Here is an 18558-nt window from a genome sequence, read left to right as displayed (position 1 = left end):
TAGAATTATTGGTTTATCCTATTGCGGTACTGACTTGTTTATATCTAACTGTAGCCATATTACCACCCTTCAACAGGATTCTAGCTAGATCTCTAAGTCTGTTCCAGTTCGCTAAACTATAAAAAGATTTGAGATATAGAGTACAAGGGACTACAGCGCAATGCAACTTCACAATCCTATCTTACTTCCATGCAGTGAGATTCTCTTCGCCACCACGGGTGTTCACCTCCACACCCACACTGCGGAATCCGCTCGTCGGGCGTGGAGAATTGGGTAGTAGCACAGGCTGTACGGGCATCGTATACTTGAGATCCAGATCCTCCAAAATGCTCTTTAGATGTTTCATAAATGCAGTTCTCCGCGTCCAGCGTCCTCCCCAGTCCTGCCAGTTCGGGCGATCTGAAGCAGGTATCAGACCCCATAGTCGAGCTGGTACGCAGACACTTACGTTCAACGCCCACCGTCAGATGAATCGCGTTCTGGAACTCCATTTTGTCGATGTTCACCGCAGATCCGCTCCATTCCCTGTTATTTGCTGTGATGTAGGCTTGAATGCGTGCCTTGAGCTGCTCAACGAGCTCGAGAGGTGTGTTGTATGCTATCATTAGTGTCGTGCTCTCCCACATGCTGTTTGACCGCCGCAAATTATGGACAAGCTTTGTGCTTGACAGCAGTGAATTCGGTGCGATGATTTCTTGGCCATCGACTCGACGAAAAGTAGTGGAAAATAGACCAAATTCTTTGACAATGAGGTACTGAAGGGATACTCGTTAGTTCGATGCAAGTTGTTCGCGTAAGAAAAACTCCTCGCCTGGTCGTCAATCATAACCAAATCGCCGACATCGAAGACATGTGTAGAAAATATGAAGATCATCTGTTTAAGCACAAGTGAACTTGACATGCATGATAGACGAGCGAATTGCTCCAGCTTACCGACTCAAACAGCGTCTGCGCAGAGTGTCCAAAGATGAACGAAAATCCAAGAATGATTGTTGCAAGAGGAACAAGCGAGGCTAGCGTGTCGCTCCTGTTAAAAATAAGGAGACATGTAAAGAGAATCCCGAGCATTGCAACGCAGACAAGGACTGCATCTAGCTTCGCCACGGCTGAACCAACGTCCTACATGAAGCAATGAGCAGTATTTCTCAAATGAAAACATGAACTCACTTTCAGACTGGCAGTCAGGGCCTTACGCTCTCGATAAATCCTCTGTACAGCTTCCCTCATTTCTCGCTTACTGATGTCGCCATTGCCGTCTTTATCAAAAATAGCAAAAGCAGTATGCTACTGAAACCGTGAGACGGATGAACTCATAGAGATGCCGTGACCTACCGCCTCAGCAGTCGAACGGAAATAAGGGTAGAAATCTGTCAAGAAACCATGTGAGGCCTTTTTCTTTATCATAGATTTACCATACCTTCAACGACAAGATGAGAGCGTCCAGGACTGGTGACACTGAGAGCATGAAAAAGCTTCCTTGCGAGCTTCCGTGCAGAATCCAGGGCATAGAAGTCGCCACCTCGGTTAAAATTGGAATTCTTAAGCGCAACTTGCCCAATAGCGCCGGTCAGCTGGTCGACAACAACAGTTGGCATATACCTCTTGCGCTGTCTTTTCATCTCTGCACGTCTAGTATGGCGCTTTTTGTCCGACCGATGATGATGTGCTTCGTGTTCGTTTTTCTCGAGAACAGGTGTAGCAGCTGTACTGACCTGCCCACTGGCTGTTCCATCTGTATCATCTCTGCGGTGACCCTTACCGTGGAACGCGGAAAGGTCAAATGCAGTCCCAAAAGAACTCAAAGTATTTTTGCGACCTTTCTTGACGTTTGGACCTTTCTTGACGGGAGCGGGTTGTGCATTTGATAGATGGTCCAGTGCCCTCAGTCCCGTCCGATTCTCCGCGAGACGATCTGCGAGTGCACGTTGGTGGAAGTTGATGGCGACAAATCGTAAAAACAATTTTTCCACAAACAGGATGATACTTGCAGTAAAGAGAGCCTGTTGAATGGAATGACATTTAGTCAATGTGATAAAGACGAGAAGAGCATTTTACCTGCATCACACGGTTGATAATAACCCAGTACGTGCCAGGAGGATTGTAGAAGGCCGTGATCGCAGATAGCGCTATCCAGGCCCATGAAATACCGAGTGCGAGTTTTAGCCATGCCGAAACAGCAAGTGTTAACTGCACCAATGGATTCAGTCGGACTGCCCAAGAGAAGTCCGAGCAGTACATACTTCAATCTGCGTCTTCAAACGCTCGACTTGGCCACCAAGTAAGAAAATAATGTAGATTACAATGCGTGGAATTGCATCCACAACCAAATATGTTGCGCAGGAGGCTGCCCAGGTAATCGACAACCAAAGGGACCAAACACGGACTTGCAGCCGAGCACTTTCCTTGTCTTTGAACCTCAACTCCACTACCAGCAACGGAATTATGAAGAATGCAGCACCAAGAATGCCGAACACCAGAGCCCTGACTGGTCTTGCGAGCTTCATGAAGCCGAGCCAAAGGGCCCTGCCCCTCCTCGCTTTTTTGCCAGTTTCTGGATTCTCTACTTGACTAGCGACTTCTTCTTCGTCCCAGTCAAATTCATCCGAAGAATTTGTTGAGGTTGTATCGGAATCGCCATCTTCTATATGGATTTGATCCAGTGTTTCGGACTGATTCCCCTTTTCATCCCGGGCGCTGTCATATTCTTTGGACTTGGAATCTTCGAGGAGAGTGGTGTCGTCTTCAGGAGAGCGACGTCCAGGCATAATAATTCATCAAACGCAAGCAACGAAGTTCGAACGGAGAGAGTAACTTATATGTAGGTGGGATAAAAAACCTTTTTAGTCCTTGCCAACATTGGAGACTGACTCTCCACAACATGAATTTCGTTGCCTCATTACGTAAAACCACCCTCGCGCCTTGTTTCGATCAGTTATCGTTTGTCGGGATGCTGTGAGTTATATATTGAGGAAGGCGATAGTACAACATTATAGTCAGAATTGTTGTGCTACAAAATAGCACCACGGAAATGAATAAAGAGGTAGGAAAGGCGCTCATTGATCACAAATTGGTCAATCCCGGCTCGGCTCGTTGTCATGGTGAGAGATGCTGACAGGGAATGACCTGGCATGACATTCTGATGATGAGGTTGAAGCTGCTGATACATAGATGGACTGCGATGCAAGTCTACCGAATATTTAATAACAATCATGGATGTTCGTCGAATTAAATGCGTATAGAAGTAGTTTGAAGTGGAACCTGCATCTGAAAGAACAAATTGGGGTGAACTCGACCTGATCATAGTGCGCTAGAAGTAGGTCGTTCCCCCGATCCACGCTGCCGTCACTATGCTTATATCACAGACCAGAAGTTTGAGCATGTCGCGCAACGAGGCCCAAGTTAGATTGCAAGTGGCCGAGAGCGCTTTCACCGAAAGCCTGGGTCAGCGCTGGTCCCGACTGCGCACGAGGATACAAGTTTCCTCGACGAGCAAGCATGCTAGTTCCAAAAGCTTGAGTGCAGGGAACATCGCTTCTACCCTCATGGATGGAATTAGACACCTGAGCGTCTACGACGGGGCCTCCGTGCTGCATAGAAGTATCAAGGACGGTCCGCGCCCTTCCTAGTATACTACCGCGTGTTTCAGGGAGAGACTTGACGGTCCCTAAGATTTGAGGGCGTCTGCCTTTCTTCGTCCGGGAGCTTTCATTGACAACCGTTTCCAGGAAAGTGGCCGACTTTTGGCCGACTTCTGTAGCCTTTTGGTCACTCCGTTGAGAAACGTTCTGGTCCGAGGATGATTGAGTCTCTTTGTATATAAGCATGCGAACTGTTTCGTCGGAAAGGAACTTCTTTTTTGCGCAGTTTTGGATATGGATCACTTTTTGGCTTGCAGTCTTTGTCGTGTTCCACTTCAAGTTGCAGCTAACGCAGGTTGTGAGAGATGCAAGTTGCACATCTGAGAAGTCGTTGGAGAAGCGATGGATACTGGAGCGCTTCAGTCTAGCTTTCGGAGCAGAGGTTGATTCTGGAAGTTTGTCTGCTACGACAGTACTACCCCAGCACGACAAACCTCCGAGGTCGGTGATCTTAGGTTTGGATAGAGGCGCTCGGAAAGCAAAGCGAGACAGTGTCAGGCGGGAATCGCCCTCGGAGTCGCTAGACAGCGGCACTTCCAGGGTCGCAATAGGAGGCGGGGTGGGGTATGTAGAAGTGCGGTTCATACCGGACATATTCTGGGCGTTATAGAGCCCGTTCGTTGTATTGGGTACATTGACGCGATTACTATGTTGATCAGGAGCGCTTACTATACCCCTTCAGTAATCAGAGATTTAATAGCTGATCAGTGTAGGCCTCACCAGCAACAAGCGAAAGTCGAGGTCTATGAATCGCAAAATGGTCCGCATTTTCAAGTTTCTGGGAAGAAGACAGCTCTGTCAGTGGACTACAGCTGGAAGCTAAGAGGACATGAGCACCAAGAGTTTTGAAGATGCGGTCAAAAAAGGCTCACCGCCACTAAGTTCGTCGACCTGGCTCTGGCCACCTACAGTAGCTGATGGACCGGAAGGATCAAGTTCGGTATCAGTTAACTCAATAACATCTTGCTCTACATCAGCCCATGATGGGTCCAGCCGCAAACGTTTCTTCTTCCTTGTTTGCTCCCTCATCTGTTGCCTTTTTTCCTCCCTTTCGGGTTCGGAGTCTTCCACGAGCTCGTTATCATGTAGTAGCCTGCGTTTAGTAGTTTCTGGCATGGTGTGGATTGGATCCCATGTAATGTTTCATGCAAATAGAGGACGAAGTAAACTGATTGAAGTTTGAACCCAGTAAACTGTGCTCGAGACGCGTTATTTGAGTCTGTTTGGTTCTTAATTACTTACTTCCTTAAAACGTGACCTAATTCGGACTTCTAGTGGCACCGCGTTCTTCTTAGGGTCGAGTTATCCGATCCTTTGTCGATAGCAACTTGAAGAAACATGGCTAAACCCTCCAAGCTTGAGCACGTTACAAAAGTCGTTGATCCTCAAGAGCTATATCGAGTCATCAGTCAAGCGTCGTCCCAAAACCCTGCCGAAGTCCGCGCGTCGAGTAAACGCGTCGAGGAATTGTTGGACTACTTTGGGACTTTCGATGGTTTACATGAGATCGCCGCCACCCGATCAGTACCGCTGCCTGTGAGGAAGCAAAGCATTATTCAATTCAAAAACAAGGCATTGAATCACTGGAGATCACGGAAGTACGTGTTTCGCTTCAATGTATGATCTATTTGCTGACATGAAGCAGACTTTTATCAGACGAGCAACGAGTTAGGATTCGGTCACGGTGTATGACCTTTTTTGATGAGGAAGATGATACGGCAAGTATCGCCACCCGATGTGCTTTCGTTTAATTTACGACTGACGTGATAAGATTGTGGAGTGTAATGAAGTAATCGTTGCGAAAATTGCTCGCCAAGATTACCCCATGCACTGGTACCTCTGATGTCATCTCACTGGGTTCGCAGTGTTAATCTCTCGATTAGGCCTTCCCTGCTAGCCGACATCATGGATGTTATTCGCACAAATCTTGAAGTCCTCTGTGGTACTCCCAACGGCGACCCGCGGTCAACCCTTGCCCTTCGCAGGGGTCTCGCACTTCTCAACAGTGTCCTGAAGGAGTTCAGCGGTGTCAAGCTACTGGCTGGCGTGAAAACAATGGTTCATGCACGTCGCTCTTCATTTCATCACTACTGCAGAGCCTTATTCTCCATTAGATCATCGATCAACTGCATGAAGTGATGTTCGCTTACTACTCCAAACTGTCGTCAATGATTTCCGCACTCGTGCCGCTATCGCTCAGTGATCAGCGCACCGCTGACAATCTCATCGTGGCTCATTTCATTTATAAGTGTCTCGTAAAAATGGCTCTGTGGCTCTGGCCTAGACTCGCTCAGCCTGAAGGCGGCTTTGCGAAACTCGAGCCTTGGGTTTGTTTTGTCTATGCGAGAATCCACGAGCGTGACTAATCGACTATCGAATATACAGTTCTTGCAACTTTTCCAGAGTTCAACCGGACAATTGAAGATACTGTCTGAACTTCGAATCAACCTCGTCCTTGCCTTGAGAGCATCCGGACCAGCAGATCGTCTCACCCTTTTGTCCGTTGACAGACTGACCCGTCATGTCCGCGTTTTTGGGAAATTCTTCCGCAGACTACAACAACTTAAACCAGATAAATTTGTTCAGCTTCCCACAGGTAACGAAATCGTCCTTTACTATTGGGATAGAGTTGTGCAAGCCACCAATGGTCCGCCAGAGCTAATTCAAGGTCTCTAAGTTTACTTCCATGTTGAGGCTGGCTTTGCTCATCGTACCACATAGACGCTCCGACGGCGGTTTTCCCGGTGCGTTTTCTCCTCCAGGCCATGGTCTTGTTCAAGGAAAATCTCTCGAGATGGACGCCGTTTCGCAAAGGTGGCCCAAAAACCGAGACTAGTATTGACTGTCTTTGGGAGTTGTGGTCTTGTGCTGATGAGAGTCGCCCAGCTCTTTCGCAAGAGTTTGTCGAGGATGCCGTCCGGCTTCTCGTGACACGTTTCATCCCCTTGAACCTGGCAGACCTCGAGGGTTGGATGTCTGATCCAGAAGAATGGGTCAATCTAGAAGACAAAGAAAACGATCAATGGGAGTATGAATTGCGAGTGCGTTCCATATGTAGATCCAACTTGCCACAAGACTCATCTTTTTAGCCATGCGGTGAACGCGTCTTGATGACTCTGTCATCGCAATACAAGGTTTATGTCACGCCACTACTCGAGACAACCTTGAAGCAGATAATTGGTGAATATACAGTTAGCCTGTTCCTGTTTTTCTATATTGACGAGCCCATTTCCAGCGCAACCAACGGTTGATTCGGCAAGTGTCATACAAAAAGAAGCTCTTTACTGTGCTATCGGACGTTGTGCGACTCACCTACAAGAGGTAATTCCTTTCAGCCAGTGGTTGCAACATAACCTTCTCGCAGAAGCAAGGGAGAGGAACCAATAGCAAGTCTACTTTGTCTTTCTACATCACAATTCCATTCACTCATATAGCACCACAGCTACCCGATCATTAAGCGCCGTATAGCATGGCTTATTGGAAAATGGATTAGCGACATGTGTTCGCCAGCCAACGATCCTAATATTTGGGACATCCTGCTCCACTTGCTGCGAGACAGAGGTCCCGGCACGGATTCTGTTGTTCGTTTGACTGCCGCCACAGCCTTGCGGGAGTGTGTCGATGTACGATTTTTTTACATATTCACGATCCCATGTCCACATTCTATATAGACTGTCCATTTTGACATCGATGTCTTCGCACCTTACTTGCCTACTGCGGTTACCGAACTCCTAAAGCTTATGGGCGAAGCGGACACAATGGAAGCGAAACAGCGTCTAGCCAAGAGTCTCAACGTGGTGATCGAACGCGCGGGTCCTCGAGTAAGTTTTTCGTGCAACGCTGGAGCACATTCATCATGCGCATTTTTTAGATTATACCACACGCACAAATGATTTCGGAAGGCATCCCTCAGTTGTGTAAGTCTCCATTACCACTTCCTTAGCCACGCAGTCTGTTCAACATAGTTTAGGGACTGCTGCGGGCGAGGAGTGGTTATTCAAAGCTCAACTCTTGGTTGTCGTGACAAGTCTGGTCTCGGTGAGTTTTTGACATCACAATACCAGTCATACTCATGCACTATAGGCGATGAAGGAGCAGTCGTCTTTAAACAGTCTTATTGTCCCTCTTGTCCAAGAAGGTCTTTCTCAAGGCGTAAGGCCTTCCTATGTGCTTGACGTGCTATATGCTAATGCGAGCAAAGGTTGCTATCAACCTCGATGAAGATGCGCTTAATCTCTGGCTTGCCGCCGTTCGCAACTCATCATCGTTGGGTTATGCTGGTGGACCCAGTCTCATTGACCTGGTCCCTCTAGCAGTCTCTCTGCTGTCAGACAATCTAGATCTACTTGGCAAAATAGTGTCTATAGTCGAGTCGTGTTTGTTTGTCGACGCTCCTGCCGTCTTGCAGGTACTTTCTTTATCACTCACCTAAGGGCGCCGCTAAGTGTTTAGAGCTTTGCTCAACCGCTAATGAATGCTTTTGTAAAGGCACTTACAGGCCAGGCCATAATGACCAATCAGAAAGACATACTAGTTTGTCTCCAGTTCCTAACTCAGCTGGCGCCCGCTACGCTTTGGGGCCAAGCCATGCATTTTGCTGGTTTGTTTAGTCACGTTGTTGAACTCTTGAATCACGACGAGGTGAGTTGTCTGTACTGATTGAATACAATGCGCATGTGCTCACAATTCATAGAGCTCTCCCAGTCTGCTCACCGAATGCATATATCTGCTCGCAAGGATTGCCCTAGCAGACAGACAGATGTTTTTGCAGCTTGTATCAGCAACAGCAGAGACTATGAGTCTCTCTGAAGCTAAAATCTGGGAAGCAGTGCTGGACCATTGGTGGCGGCAGGTTTGTCTTCTGTTATCACGAAGCGCTAAGCTTGTTCACATGTTTTGCTCACATGGCAGTTTGACCATATGTCGGAGCCTCGCCATCGCAAACTAGCTGCCCTTGGCATTGCGTCTCTCGTATCAACCGGTCGTCCTGAAGTGCTTGATCGCTTACCGAACGAGATCTTCAACCTCTGGACAGACGTGTTCTTTGAGGTCAAAGAGAGCCGGAGCTTGGCTGAAAATGAGGATGCCAGGTACGTTTGTAATGATGAATGTTGTCAATGCATCCTGATGCTCTAACATACTAATTACAGCCCCTTGACACTCCACTGGGACCTTGATCAAGTGCCGCAGTCGTACTATGCAGGTTCTGAAATCACAGTCGAGTTTGATCGTCGAAAATTGGTCGGTGATTTTAAAGTTTTCGTTGTTCCTCACTCACCCACACGTACCCGGCAGTTCCTAGACAATGATCCTGTTCGCATCACGCAGCTCACTAATTATGTGGCTGCAGCATTACAGGAAGCTGAGCGCAACTGCGGAGGCATTCATATCTTCAATCAGTATATAAACAAGACAGATCCCACTTTGCTCAAACAACTCCAGAATGAACTTCAGACTTAGGAATGAAGGAACGAGAGGGGCCTTCGTATCATATTTTATTCTGTTCACATCCCTAGTTGTACAATCTTACTAGGTTTGTGTGTCGCTGTAATTAATATCGTGGTTTCTCAATTGAGAACACAGTGAATTTGAGTGTATTTTGTAGGCGAATTTATGCATCTAGTAATAATGTAGTAGGAGTCTGACAAGTTTTATCGTGACCGAAGTGTGACGGCAATTGGTTTTGGTCTTTCCATCGCTGTTGGGACACGAATATTGATGAGGGAGTGCGGACTACTTGATACATCGCTGGTAGTATTCTCCAAGGTTGGCCCGAGAGTCCGCCAGTCTGCGAGAGATGAGGAGTTCGGAAGTTTACGGGAGCAAGTACAGCCAGGAAGACAGTGTTCCTTTGATACAGGGGATGTCGGTCGGTTTTGACGGGTAACCAAGGAAAAGGGTCGAGTTAGAGACGAAAGGGCGTATGTGACGATGATATGCAGTGGGAACGGAGACGGACTCGAATCAATGTCACGAGACCAAACATCCTGATCATGCAAAACCTGAGTAAGAATGGCAAGGAGAATGATGGTTGTCACGTATATGACAACTGCAGTCATATTAAGCGCACGGCCCCCACGTAATCAAAGGACATCGACATACCCAGAGCTGCGTTAAGCCATATAAGTGTTGCGAGGCACAAGTAGGCGGTATGCGCAGTAGGCATATTTGCGATATTGAGATTGACGGAGAAAAGACCTAGTACTGTGAAAAAATAAATACTTGGTCTCCCCTCGTATAAAATGACCTACATATTTCGAAAGGTAACAAGGCAAACGTCCATGTGGCCTCTACTGAAACGAGCTGCGGTTTATGTACCACCTTGGTAAATATTCTGCATGATTTTGACAAGCTCTGATGTGCAAAGACTGATAACAGAATGAGCTTACGTCCATATAGAGCCGATAAATGCACCTGTCGGGATGACGATCACAGCACCGATGTTCTTCGACTTGGAGTATCCGGCTCCCCAGAGAAAGAGGGAGAGCGCAAGGCATGCGAGAGAGAGCATCCCAATCAATCCTGAAAAACAAATGGTCAGACTTGATGTCCAGTTATGTCTGGAGTAGAAAGCGACCCATCGAGAACCTTCGGGCAGTCCTAAAGCTGATGGCCATTGATTCGTGTCCAAACTCTGACTTTAAGAAGATGAAGGGAAGTGCAGACTGGCACAGACCCAGAAAATATAATGACAGACCTGGCATGATTATCCGAAACCTGCCTAGTGGTCTAGTGTATCAGACATGACTCTGAGTCAGACCAGTTGAAACCTAAACGTAAAGGGTCAGACACAATTGCATCTGTCTAATCTATGGTCCGAGTCTAAACAAGTCCCATGATCTTCATCACTAGTCGACGCTCTAAATCTCGACGACCTCGAGCTCAAGCCATTCTAGATTAAAAAATCAGCACGTAAAACTTTCTTTACAAGAGGATAAACCTACGACTTCTTGAGTTGTCTTAGCAAATGAATTCTATCCTTATTACCCATATCTCGTCTGAACCGCAGGAACCGAACCTTCTGTCCAATACAACCTCAACGTAAGGCAGGGATGTTGTTACGTTCTCCCCTCACTCACCGATTTTTGTTGTAGATGGCTCTTTCATGACGGTCCTAGACCATGCCTGCAGTTGATAGCTAACGGGTCGAAGTCCAGCATTTATAACCTACGCCCCGGGGACATTATATCCGCTGCACTAAAACCTCGATTCCCGCTAACGCCAGGAACCCATGGATATTGGTCATAGCAAACACGGGCATTCAGAGGGTCCCAATATTTTCACGGTATTACGGAACATTCCTTCACGAATCACAGACGTCAAGGTAGAAGAAAATCCTAGTGGAAATGATGAAGACGAGATGTGGATAAAATGTGAGAATGGATATTAGTCGATGATGAGGGTCTAACGTCCGCATTGTTTGTTGGGCCTGCCATCTGTGATTGTGAGCTATGTTCAATGTCGTCCACTGAAAGCATGCACCTTCTCTTCATCATCGGTGATACATGCAACAACAAACGCATCAGTAATTGTAGTGCTTGGGACATATCCTCGATTGAGTAGATCTTCAATCTATAGCTGGCAATCAGTAATCTATCACGGCAGAGAAAACAATAAATCTATTGAGTCACCAGGCACTGAGGACGTTCTAAATCGAGTGTCAACTGTCAGGCCATAGGCAACTATGTCTGATCAAAGGCTCACAATGGATGTTGCTGAGTATTGCCAGTCCCATATCTGCAACCACCATATGGTCCGGTCGCGTGTAAAGCTGCCCGCATCATTAAACCTGAGGGTGCACCAAAGAGCTATACGCCTCCCCAAACCCTTTGAGCTTCCCACTGTTTGGTTCAAATCGCACTGGGGTAGCCCCAACACGGACAGTGTTTGTCCCAAGTTTGTCCAGCAGCCTGGGGGTGTGCACCGCCTCCATCTAGGGCGCCAAGTTCAACAAAGAACGTCGCCCGGTCGGCAAATACCTTCAGTGACGGCATACACGACGATGATCAGATTTTGCGCTGGGTTCATGAGCACATCGATATTGTCTGTATTTGAAACAAAAAACAGTGATTGCGGAGATAAATCACGCCTAATTGTTTGCTATAAGGGCTTTGGTAGCATCGAAAAGATCTTGGCTGAATCTTCATCTCGATTGTAGAGGCAGAGATGCTCGTCGGCGAGGAATAGTCTTCCGTCATAGTGCCATATTAGTCTGGTATAGATACGGGTTCCACAGAATCATTGATGTCAAGATTAAACCATGCACGGATTCTACTCCTCAAGATTTGTAGACGCTTGGAAACAGGGGTGTGAGTGTTTGAGTGTTGAGATCCAAATTGAGGCCAGGGAGCAGTCACTGTCCACCGAGTTCAATGATATACTGAAGCTCTAATGACGTCTGGTGAAGTGCCTTGCATACCTGCAAGACGATATGATAGTCAGTACACAAAAAAGGACAACGATAGAGATTGATGAGTAAACTGTAGCTCCCGGATGCGCAACTAAGAATATCTTGCCAGGGAAGGAAGCTTACAATGTGCGACCGGATTCAGGATTCTTCAGTGCCCGGGCAAGAGAGAAAGATTCTGCTTTGTGGTTCATTCCCCTCTCAGTTGCTGCTAGGTCCACCATCTTCTGTAGGCAGACCGAATAGAAGGAAGAGGTTCGTTCCGTCTAGATGATATTATCCCTGCCAGGCAGGCTCCAGTTCAAGTTATAAGTAAGCAAACTCCGAGTCACGGTGAATTCCGCTTAATACTTGTGGCAGTGCAATGCATATGAGCACATCTACTATTATTAGGTAGTTAATCACTTCTAAGTCGATACAGCTTCCTTCACACGACTGCAGACACTCCGTTCCGTGACTCATTTGCTTCAGGTGAAGCGGTACTATGACTCAAGATACCAGGTCTGCGTCTGAGGTTGGACAACGAAGTCTGTTCTGTGAGTACTTGTGACTTCTGGCCGCTGGAAGCAGGTTGACGAGTGAATGCAGACCATGGCCAAGCGAAGGATTTTGTCGACTTGCATGAACAGGTTGAGGTACGTATGTTGCCTACTAGAATGCCACTTACTCTTCAAGTTGTTCAACCCTTCAGACGAGCGTAAATCTCCTGGATTCTCTGGAATCATTTCTGTCTACATTTCAAAAGGACCTTTCTTCTGTATCCGGCCAGATATCAGAGCTACAGGAAAGGAGCAAAGACATCGACAACAGGCTGAAGAGTCGACGTGTAGGTTCATAACTGAATTGGACAGGGTAGTGGTCTGATGCCGTGACTCCAGAGAATAGAGAAACCGCTCTCAAGTCTTCTGTCAGACCTTGCTATACCTCCGTCACTTGCAGTTACTATCTTAGACACAGATGTTGGGGAGCCTTGGATAGCAACTATCACTGACCTTGAACGACGGTTAGATATTCTGAAGGTTCGGTCTCGTGTCAAAGCCGCCAGGGATCTTGGAGACGTCGCAGAAGGGCTTCGCATAGTAGTGCGTGGATTTATTATTGTCCATTTTTTTTTCATTTCTCCAATCCCTAATCAAGGCAGCTACGAAGTTACGAACTTTCTTTCTCGCATTGCTACAGCCAATACGAACAAGTGTCACGACGAACATGCAAGTTATGCAGACTTCAATCTTTGTGAAGTACAGAGCATTATATGTATTCCTCCAACGGCAGGCGCCGAACGTTGCCAGCGAGGTTCAAAAGGCTTACACTAGTACAGCCCGCACATACTATGAAACTGGGTTTCGTCGTTATGTTCGCAGCTTAGGATGGATCAAGGTGTTTATGTTATTTATGCCTGGATGCAGTTACTAACCAGAACGTCAGGCAAGGACCCCGGAGAAACCTGAATCCATCATTTCAGGAAACGGAGACAACGGTGGACCATACCTAGATCAAGATCGTCTTGCGTACGCAAAAATGGATGGACCCAGCGTCATCCTCGCCTATATGGCAGATGACAAGACTCACGTGAGTCTATGCGATCGCATTCTGATATTATGCCTATTTTGAGGCAATCTACGTAGGAAGAACCTATCGAAGCCATTCTCAGGTCCCTTTTTCTGGTGTTGATGGATAATGCCACCGCAGAATATGCGTTTATCGCTGCCTTTTTCCGTTCTGAGTCCTTTGCGCCCCCTCCTGCAATGGAAACTAACAGCGCCATATTTTCACCCACTGCCACGCTTTTGTCACCTGATATTGGCTTTGACGATAGGAGGTCCAACGCTGGTTCTGAAATTGGTACGCACGTTTCAAGACCCTTCAGCGGTAATGGCCACGGACCTCGTGATGTGACAGCACGACCCGGCTTTATGGACAAGACTGAGCGTGCGCTGTTAGATGCCATCTGGAAACAAATCCTAGATCCTGTTCTAGAATATTGCAAGGTACGACATTTTATGTCCCCTTCGTATTTCCGAGGAGCCAAAAATACACAGACTTTCGTGACCACCGTTCTTGAACCCATGCCGCCCGCCGTGCCACTACTCACGATGATCCGACTCACGGAGGCTGTAATTACTGAAGTGCAGAAGAGGGACTGCCCGCCCCTGGAAAACTTTTTGTTTACCATGAGGTTGCAGCTGTGGGCCGCGTTCCAGAAAATCATGTCGGAACATTGTGATTCTTTGAAGAAGCTTGCGGAAGGTAGAATCACTAGCTACTTCAGCAGAGCTACTTCAACGACGGATGCGTCTGTTGCAAATGTAGGTTTCCCTGATGTGGTCATCTGCCAGGCTAATCTTAATACACACCGCAGATTTGCAACAGATACGTTGTAATGTTTAATTCCTTCGTCATTCTGACTGATCAGGAAGAAGAGACCATGATTTTTTCCAAGTGATCACTTAGTCTTCCTTTCTCTTCAATTGCGCTCAGTGTTTGCACAGCCTCCTTCGTCTCCGACAGGAGCTCACGAAATTGATCGCTTGCCACACGGAGAACATCAACGATGACGTTGCTAAAGCTACCAAACAGTCGGCAATGTATGAGGTTATTTTGCAGGGACTAAACGTACGTTATTGTTTCTGAGACGGCCCGTTCAAAGTCATTTTCTGAGAATCTTTTCTTATCCAGAAGGGGACTCATTTGAGCGCACACCCCAAATCTCAAAAGGAGATAGCTTACTGGGCGGAGAAAGAAGAAGAGGCTCGACGCCGAATAGTGTCCATTGCTCAAAGTAGACGAATTGGTAAGAGATAACGTCGAACGATCCTAATTAAAGTCCATTTTTGTGGGATCCGATGGATAAGTAACATGTGATCAAATACGATGCGACAAATCATGATGAACAGACGAATCAGAAGAAAATGCAACCGGAAACTGACGAGAAAGGAATGGTAGTGCCTCAAACTGATAGCATAGAAGATCAAGCAGGTGATCTGGTGTAGCACATGATCAGTCTAAAAGCACGTACGTGCAAATTTGGTTTGGACACTCACTGGAAGGAAGCCTTCAACAAGCTACTTCCGTTCTGTTTGCCAATTCCCAACCTATTCAAAACATCTCTTACTTCACCCGCACTACTTGTGACAGCACGCTTCTTGGGTCTAGACCGACTTCGCGTTAACCCAAGTGGGCTGGAGCGAAGATCAAGAGAAGGCGAGCATTCGAGGGTGGATACAGAAGGTCGCCTGACAAGAGCTGGGTTGGATGCTCCTGCACGTCCTTCAAGCGCATCGCGTAAATCAGTCACACCTACTCCACGGACCGACCGTGTCAGACTTTGTAACGAGAGGTTCTCGATAGCCATAAGAGCAGGTGATAACTTTAATAATGGTGAACCACTTTCCATCATCCTGTGGCTGCTCGGTCTATCCGCTGCTAGGGTTTCAGATAAGTAAGTAATCCACAACAAACAGTTCGCCTTACAGTCTCTGAGAGCCGTATCTATCGTCCATTTTGCCGAACAACGGCGAAGTAGCCCTTGACGGTCAAGCCCTGTTGCATCTTGAACAGACTTAGAAGACACTAATATCGCCAGTGCCTCCTCGGCATTGACATTTGACCATGACCCCACTGCTCCTTCTGCCTCTATAGGAGGGAACCTAACTTCTGTCTGTGCTGGTCTTAGGACTCCAGGAATAAACTCTGGGAGAGAGGGCAGGGTTGGTGCCGCTTCCATTGTTGACAAAGCCTGGTCTCGTTGATCAATAATCTCTGCGAGAAGAGAAAAGAGGATTTAGAGTAACTGACCTTTTCAGCGAGGGCCACCAGTTCCGTGCATTCCCAGACGCGACCGAGCACAAGCCAAACGCGAGCAAGCAACTCATGTATCACCTTCACTCGCTGCTTAAAAGCCTCATTCGTCCCGTCTTCAATGTCGGTAGTTCCATGGAGCGCCATGAGCATCGGGAGACCAACAAGAAGGCCGCGGGTCGGAACTTCCTCGTGGATAGCAGACAGTACATACAAGATCAGTGCATAGTCTGACAGGGACGCCGAAGCAGCTGCCGAGACTTTCTCAGGTACGCTCTCCAACAAGCGTTGTGTATTCGAACTTTTACGTATCCGGGCAAGAAGCCCTGGTGACCTCCGGGCAGGGGAAGAACCTTGTGGGTCAGTGCTATGTCCATTGACGGGGCCTGACTCATTCTGAGGAGTAGGGGCTGTGACTCCGATAGAAGGAATGTCACCATTTGCGGAGTAAGCGGGCGAAGGAGTTGAGTTGAACGAAATGCCAAGAGATGAAGTTGTCGCCAGTATGAAAAGATAAGCATGTGTAGCATGGAGCGATCGTGTCGCCGAGTCGCCGTATGATAGAATACCAATGTTGTTTGCTTGATGCGTCGGGCTACCTTCAATGAGAGGGCGAAAACGTCTGACACCGTTTTCATCTGTTATGTCTCCACGTTTTGGAATCTCTTTACGCAAGTAATCAACAAGAGTATGGGCGTAATCGCTCCGTACCGAGTAGTCTCCATCGCAGAGAAGACTCAGGGTCTCGTGCCATACTTCTCCGGATACCCTTGTCCGCCGGGAAAGGTGAGAGAGAGGTCGTTGCGAAGGATCGTTATTCTGTGGAATGGAAGATGAGGGAATATTTTGGGGGGTATTTTTATCATCCGCCACCACTTGTGAGCCATCAGCAGCACGCATGAGACCTAGAAGACCTGCAAGGAGACACCTGATAGCCTGACTTCGCCTGCGGTCACCAGGTTCTTTATCGCGACCAGTAACCCCTTGCATCTCAACGGTTACAAGGCGGCTGACAAGTTCGCTAGCAAGGTCTTGAATCTGGTCAGAATAGTAGATGTGGGCGCCCAAAGAGGATATGCATTCCACGAGCGACGATAGGAGGGCATCCTGAGGATCAATCGATATACGCCGTAGGACCAAAGTGATAAGGTTTGAGATGATATCTGATGTGGACAAATTAACGAGAGGTACGGGGGACGTGAAGACCGCGGGGACCATAGTAGCTAAGGCTCTATGTTGGGCTGTGCATATCAAGGAGTCCTGGATCAAAAGGAGCTGTTCGACCAATCGAGTAGGCACTGCATAGCGATACTGGTACTGGGCCCATTCACATGCCTTTTGAGCTAGCCATCGACTTTGGTCGAGTTTCTCCCAAACTTTAAGATCGCTTAGGCCTTCGAATGTAGCCAACATCAAGAGCCCCATTTGAGCGCCATCAGAGTGTTGTATCATGTGTTGTAGTGCTCTTAACGATGTATTTAGAACATCGAAGGAAGATGGACCGCTCTCCCCGTCTACGTGTGCATGAATGGAGGCAGCACGTCTTTCGATAACAGGTCGAGAACGAAATTCTGCAAGATATATTGAAGTAGCGTTGCTTTTGATAGCCTCCGCACTTGACTCACAATAAGATGAATGTTCTCCCCGTAAGAACGACGACTTACCACTCATCGAGAACAGACAACTCCGCATTCATGACATGGAAAAGCAATGCGCGTGATATGATTGATACTTGGGGCTTGTACTGGTTGGAAGAGCAATAAAGGGCTTCTGAATTCACAGCGCCTGTGAGAGCAGCCAATCCGACTAAACGAGTCCTGAGCGAGCCAATAAATGACTCGTCGGAAACGGGGAAGCAGAAGACTCGCCTGTTCCTTAGCTCGTGATCAACCGACTTGACGTCGGCGGTGGATAGTTGGGCAAATCGCCGTAAGACAGCGAGGTAATCTCGGGCCAAGTTAGAATCTGCTTCAATGACATGACCGTCGGTGAAAGTACACCACGCAGTAAACTGTAATCTGAGTGAGTTTTGCTTGAACAAACCGGGTAGGTCTAGCACTAACCACGCTGGCTGCTCGCGCTACTACTTCGAGGTCAGAAGAGAGGGAATCCAACGTGACCTTAAGGCATGCGACCAAAGCTGGGGATAGTAGCGATATATCACGTCGACATTCTACTGCCAACGCGCGCAAGACAGAAAGTGTGATAAGTAAGGATCTGGTTGAGGATTATAAAGATCTGCAAGAAACTTTTGAGGCTTCCTAGGACGTACGCTCTGGCTCGAGCATTTCCATACTGAGCCTTGTGACACCCTGCCTTGACACGTTTTTCCAGTTCACCCCCGAGCTTGTTTATTTTTCCTGGGCGATTAGCAGCATAGTATGTGAGCTTGGAGAGCTCCTGCGCATTCGGACGATATTCAGGACCAGAAGAAGCCAATACTGATGAAGAAGGATAGCATGCAGCAATTAAGGACACGTGATTTGGGGTGAAGAGGTGCATCTGAGTAAAAGTAAGTCCTGCAAAGAAAGCCGCTCAACGATTGGAAGAAGAGTCGGATGATTAATTAGATAGGCATAAGTTGAGGAAGGTACATCATCGAAGGTGCTAAGACGCCTAGGCAGACGTTGAAACGTGTGGGCACGAGACTGTGAGAAACTTCCAAGAATGGTAATTAGCCCCTGACAAGCCACTGATCGTAATACACTCGTGCTT

At 47.5% G+C, this 18558-nt stretch overlaps 6 protein-coding genes across 6 annotated transcripts; 2 read left to right on the top strand and 4 right to left on the bottom strand.

The window, feature by feature from the left end:
* Positions 1 to 176: 176 nt before the first annotated feature.
* F5891DRAFT_1136416 (uncharacterized protein) lies at positions 177 to 2940 on the bottom strand (the record flags this gene model as incomplete). The annotated part of the gene is made up of 8 exons (XM_041364814.1): positions 2241 to 2940; positions 2056 to 2187; positions 1418 to 2000; positions 1333 to 1367; positions 1168 to 1284; positions 934 to 1119; positions 805 to 874; positions 177 to 766 (listed from the first exon to the last, which is right to left on the bottom strand). Exons 1-8 carry the CDS (start codon positions 2763 to 2765, stop codon positions 177 to 179), a joined length of 2238 nt encoding a protein of 745 aa, XP_041232624.1. The 5' UTR covers positions 2766 to 2940.
* Positions 2941 to 4847, bottom strand: F5891DRAFT_999888 (uncharacterized protein). Its single transcript, XM_041378580.1, has 3 exons — positions 4511 to 4847; positions 4359 to 4457; positions 2941 to 4306 (listed from the first exon to the last, which is right to left on the bottom strand). The coding sequence occupies exons 1-3, from the start codon at positions 4752 to 4754 to the stop codon at positions 3357 to 3359; spliced, it is 1293 nt and encodes a 430-aa protein (XP_041232623.1). The 5' UTR covers positions 4755 to 4847; the 3' UTR covers positions 2941 to 3356.
* Positions 4848 to 4914: 67 nt separating this feature from the next.
* On the top strand, positions 4915 to 9295 carry F5891DRAFT_999886 (ARM repeat-containing protein). The gene is made up of 21 exons (XM_041378579.1): positions 4915 to 5236; positions 5284 to 5356; positions 5410 to 5471; positions 5522 to 5702; positions 5753 to 5965; positions 6024 to 6306; positions 6360 to 6473; positions 6525 to 6679; positions 6728 to 6818; positions 6874 to 7024; positions 7081 to 7261; positions 7310 to 7459; positions 7510 to 7555; positions 7609 to 7676; positions 7722 to 7790; positions 7840 to 8046; positions 8091 to 8279; positions 8332 to 8490; positions 8550 to 8728; positions 8789 to 8879; positions 8934 to 9295. The coding sequence occupies exons 1-21, from the start codon at positions 4977 to 4979 to the stop codon at positions 9096 to 9098; spliced, it is 3087 nt and encodes a 1028-aa protein (XP_041232622.1). The 5' UTR covers positions 4915 to 4976; the 3' UTR covers positions 9099 to 9295.
* Positions 8934 to 10817, bottom strand: F5891DRAFT_354155 (uncharacterized protein). The gene is made up of 7 exons (XM_041371492.1): positions 10718 to 10817; positions 10583 to 10659; positions 10216 to 10530; positions 10028 to 10160; positions 9890 to 9972; positions 9741 to 9842; positions 8934 to 9687 (listed from the first exon to the last, which is right to left on the bottom strand). The coding sequence occupies exons 3-7, from the start codon at positions 10340 to 10342 to the stop codon at positions 9290 to 9292; spliced, it is 843 nt and encodes a 280-aa protein (XP_041232621.1). The 5' UTR covers positions 10343 to 10530; positions 10583 to 10659; positions 10718 to 10817; the 3' UTR covers positions 8934 to 9289.
* A 1712-nt stretch (positions 10818 to 12529) lies between these two features.
* F5891DRAFT_1124976 (Vps52-domain-containing protein) lies at positions 12530 to 14847 on the top strand (the record flags this gene model as incomplete). The annotated part of the gene is made up of 11 exons (XM_041363933.1): positions 12530 to 12581; positions 12634 to 12680; positions 12737 to 12871; positions 12924 to 13127; positions 13183 to 13422; positions 13471 to 13614; positions 13671 to 14033; positions 14085 to 14351; positions 14405 to 14484; positions 14535 to 14658; positions 14722 to 14847. The coding sequence occupies 11 exons, from the start codon at positions 12530 to 12532 to the stop codon at positions 14845 to 14847; spliced, it is 1782 nt and encodes a 593-aa protein (XP_041232620.1).
* Positions 14720 to 18450, bottom strand: F5891DRAFT_353999 (uncharacterized protein). Its single transcript, XM_041371491.1, has 8 exons — positions 18116 to 18450; positions 17907 to 18060; positions 17712 to 17854; positions 17508 to 17660; positions 15841 to 17458; positions 15517 to 15781; positions 15087 to 15465; positions 14720 to 15026 (listed from the first exon to the last, which is right to left on the bottom strand). The coding sequence occupies exons 1-8, from the start codon at positions 18343 to 18345 to the stop codon at positions 15014 to 15016; spliced, it is 2955 nt and encodes a 984-aa protein (XP_041232619.1). The 5' UTR covers positions 18346 to 18450; the 3' UTR covers positions 14720 to 15013.
* Positions 18451 to 18558: the final 108 nt, after the last annotated feature.

Source organism: Suillus fuscotomentosus, assembly GCF_016647785.1.
Source record: "Suillus fuscotomentosus strain FC203 chromosome Unknown F5891scaffold_3, whole genome shotgun sequence".
Classification (NCBI taxonomy): Eukaryota; Fungi; Basidiomycota; class Agaricomycetes; order Boletales; family Suillaceae; genus Suillus; species Suillus fuscotomentosus.
Note: the sequence above shows the minus strand (reverse complement) of the source record. Positions and strands in the feature narration are given on the sequence as shown.

Excerpts from the sequence above, each read along its gene's own strand:
- F5891DRAFT_999888 (XM_041378580.1), bottom strand. The coding sequence starts at position 4,754 with ATGCCAGAAACTACTAAACGCAGGCTACTACATGATAACGAGCTCGTG. Across the intron at positions 4,458-4,510 it reads GGTCGACGAACTTAGTGGCG|CTTCCAGCTGTAGTCCACTG; the intron begins GTGAGCCTTTTT and ends ATGTCCTCTTAG. Across the intron at positions 4,307-4,358 it reads TCGACTTTCGCTTGTTGCTG|TAAGCGCTCCTGATCAACAT; the intron begins GTGAGGCCTACA and ends GAAGGGGTATAG.
- F5891DRAFT_999886 (XM_041378579.1), top strand. The coding sequence starts at position 4,977 with ATGGCTAAACCCTCCAAGCTTGAGCACGTTACAAAAGTCGTTGATCCT. Across the intron at positions 5,357-5,409 it reads TTGATGAGGAAGATGATACG|ATTGTGGAGTGTAATGAAGT; the intron begins GCAAGTATCGCC and ends TGACGTGATAAG. Across the intron at positions 8,280-8,331 it reads AACTCTTGAATCACGACGAG|AGCTCTCCCAGTCTGCTCAC; the intron begins GTGAGTTGTCTG and ends CACAATTCATAG.
- F5891DRAFT_354155 (XM_041371492.1), bottom strand. The coding sequence starts at position 10,342 with ATGCCAGGTCTGTCATTATATTTTCTGGGTCTGTGCCAGTCTGCACTT. Across the intron at positions 10,161-10,215 it reads TGCCCGAAGGTTCTCGATGG|GATTGATTGGGATGCTCTCT; the intron begins GTCGCTTTCTAC and ends TTTGTTTTTCAG. Across the intron at positions 9,973-10,027 it reads TTTATCGGCTCTATATGGAC|AATATTTACCAAGGTGGTAC; the intron begins GTAAGCTCATTC and ends AAAATCATGCAG.
- F5891DRAFT_353999 (XM_041371491.1), bottom strand. The coding sequence starts at position 18,345 with ATGCACCTCTTCACCCCAAATCACGTGTCCTTAATTGCTGCATGCTAT. Across the intron at positions 18,061-18,115 it reads GGAAATGCTCGAGCCAGAGC|ATCCTTACTTATCACACTTT; the intron begins GTACGTCCTAGG and ends ATCCTCAACCAG. Across the intron at positions 15,782-15,840 it reads TGGTGGCCCTCGCTGAAAAG|GCTTTGTCAACAATGGAAGC; the intron begins GTCAGTTACTCT and ends CAACGAGACCAG.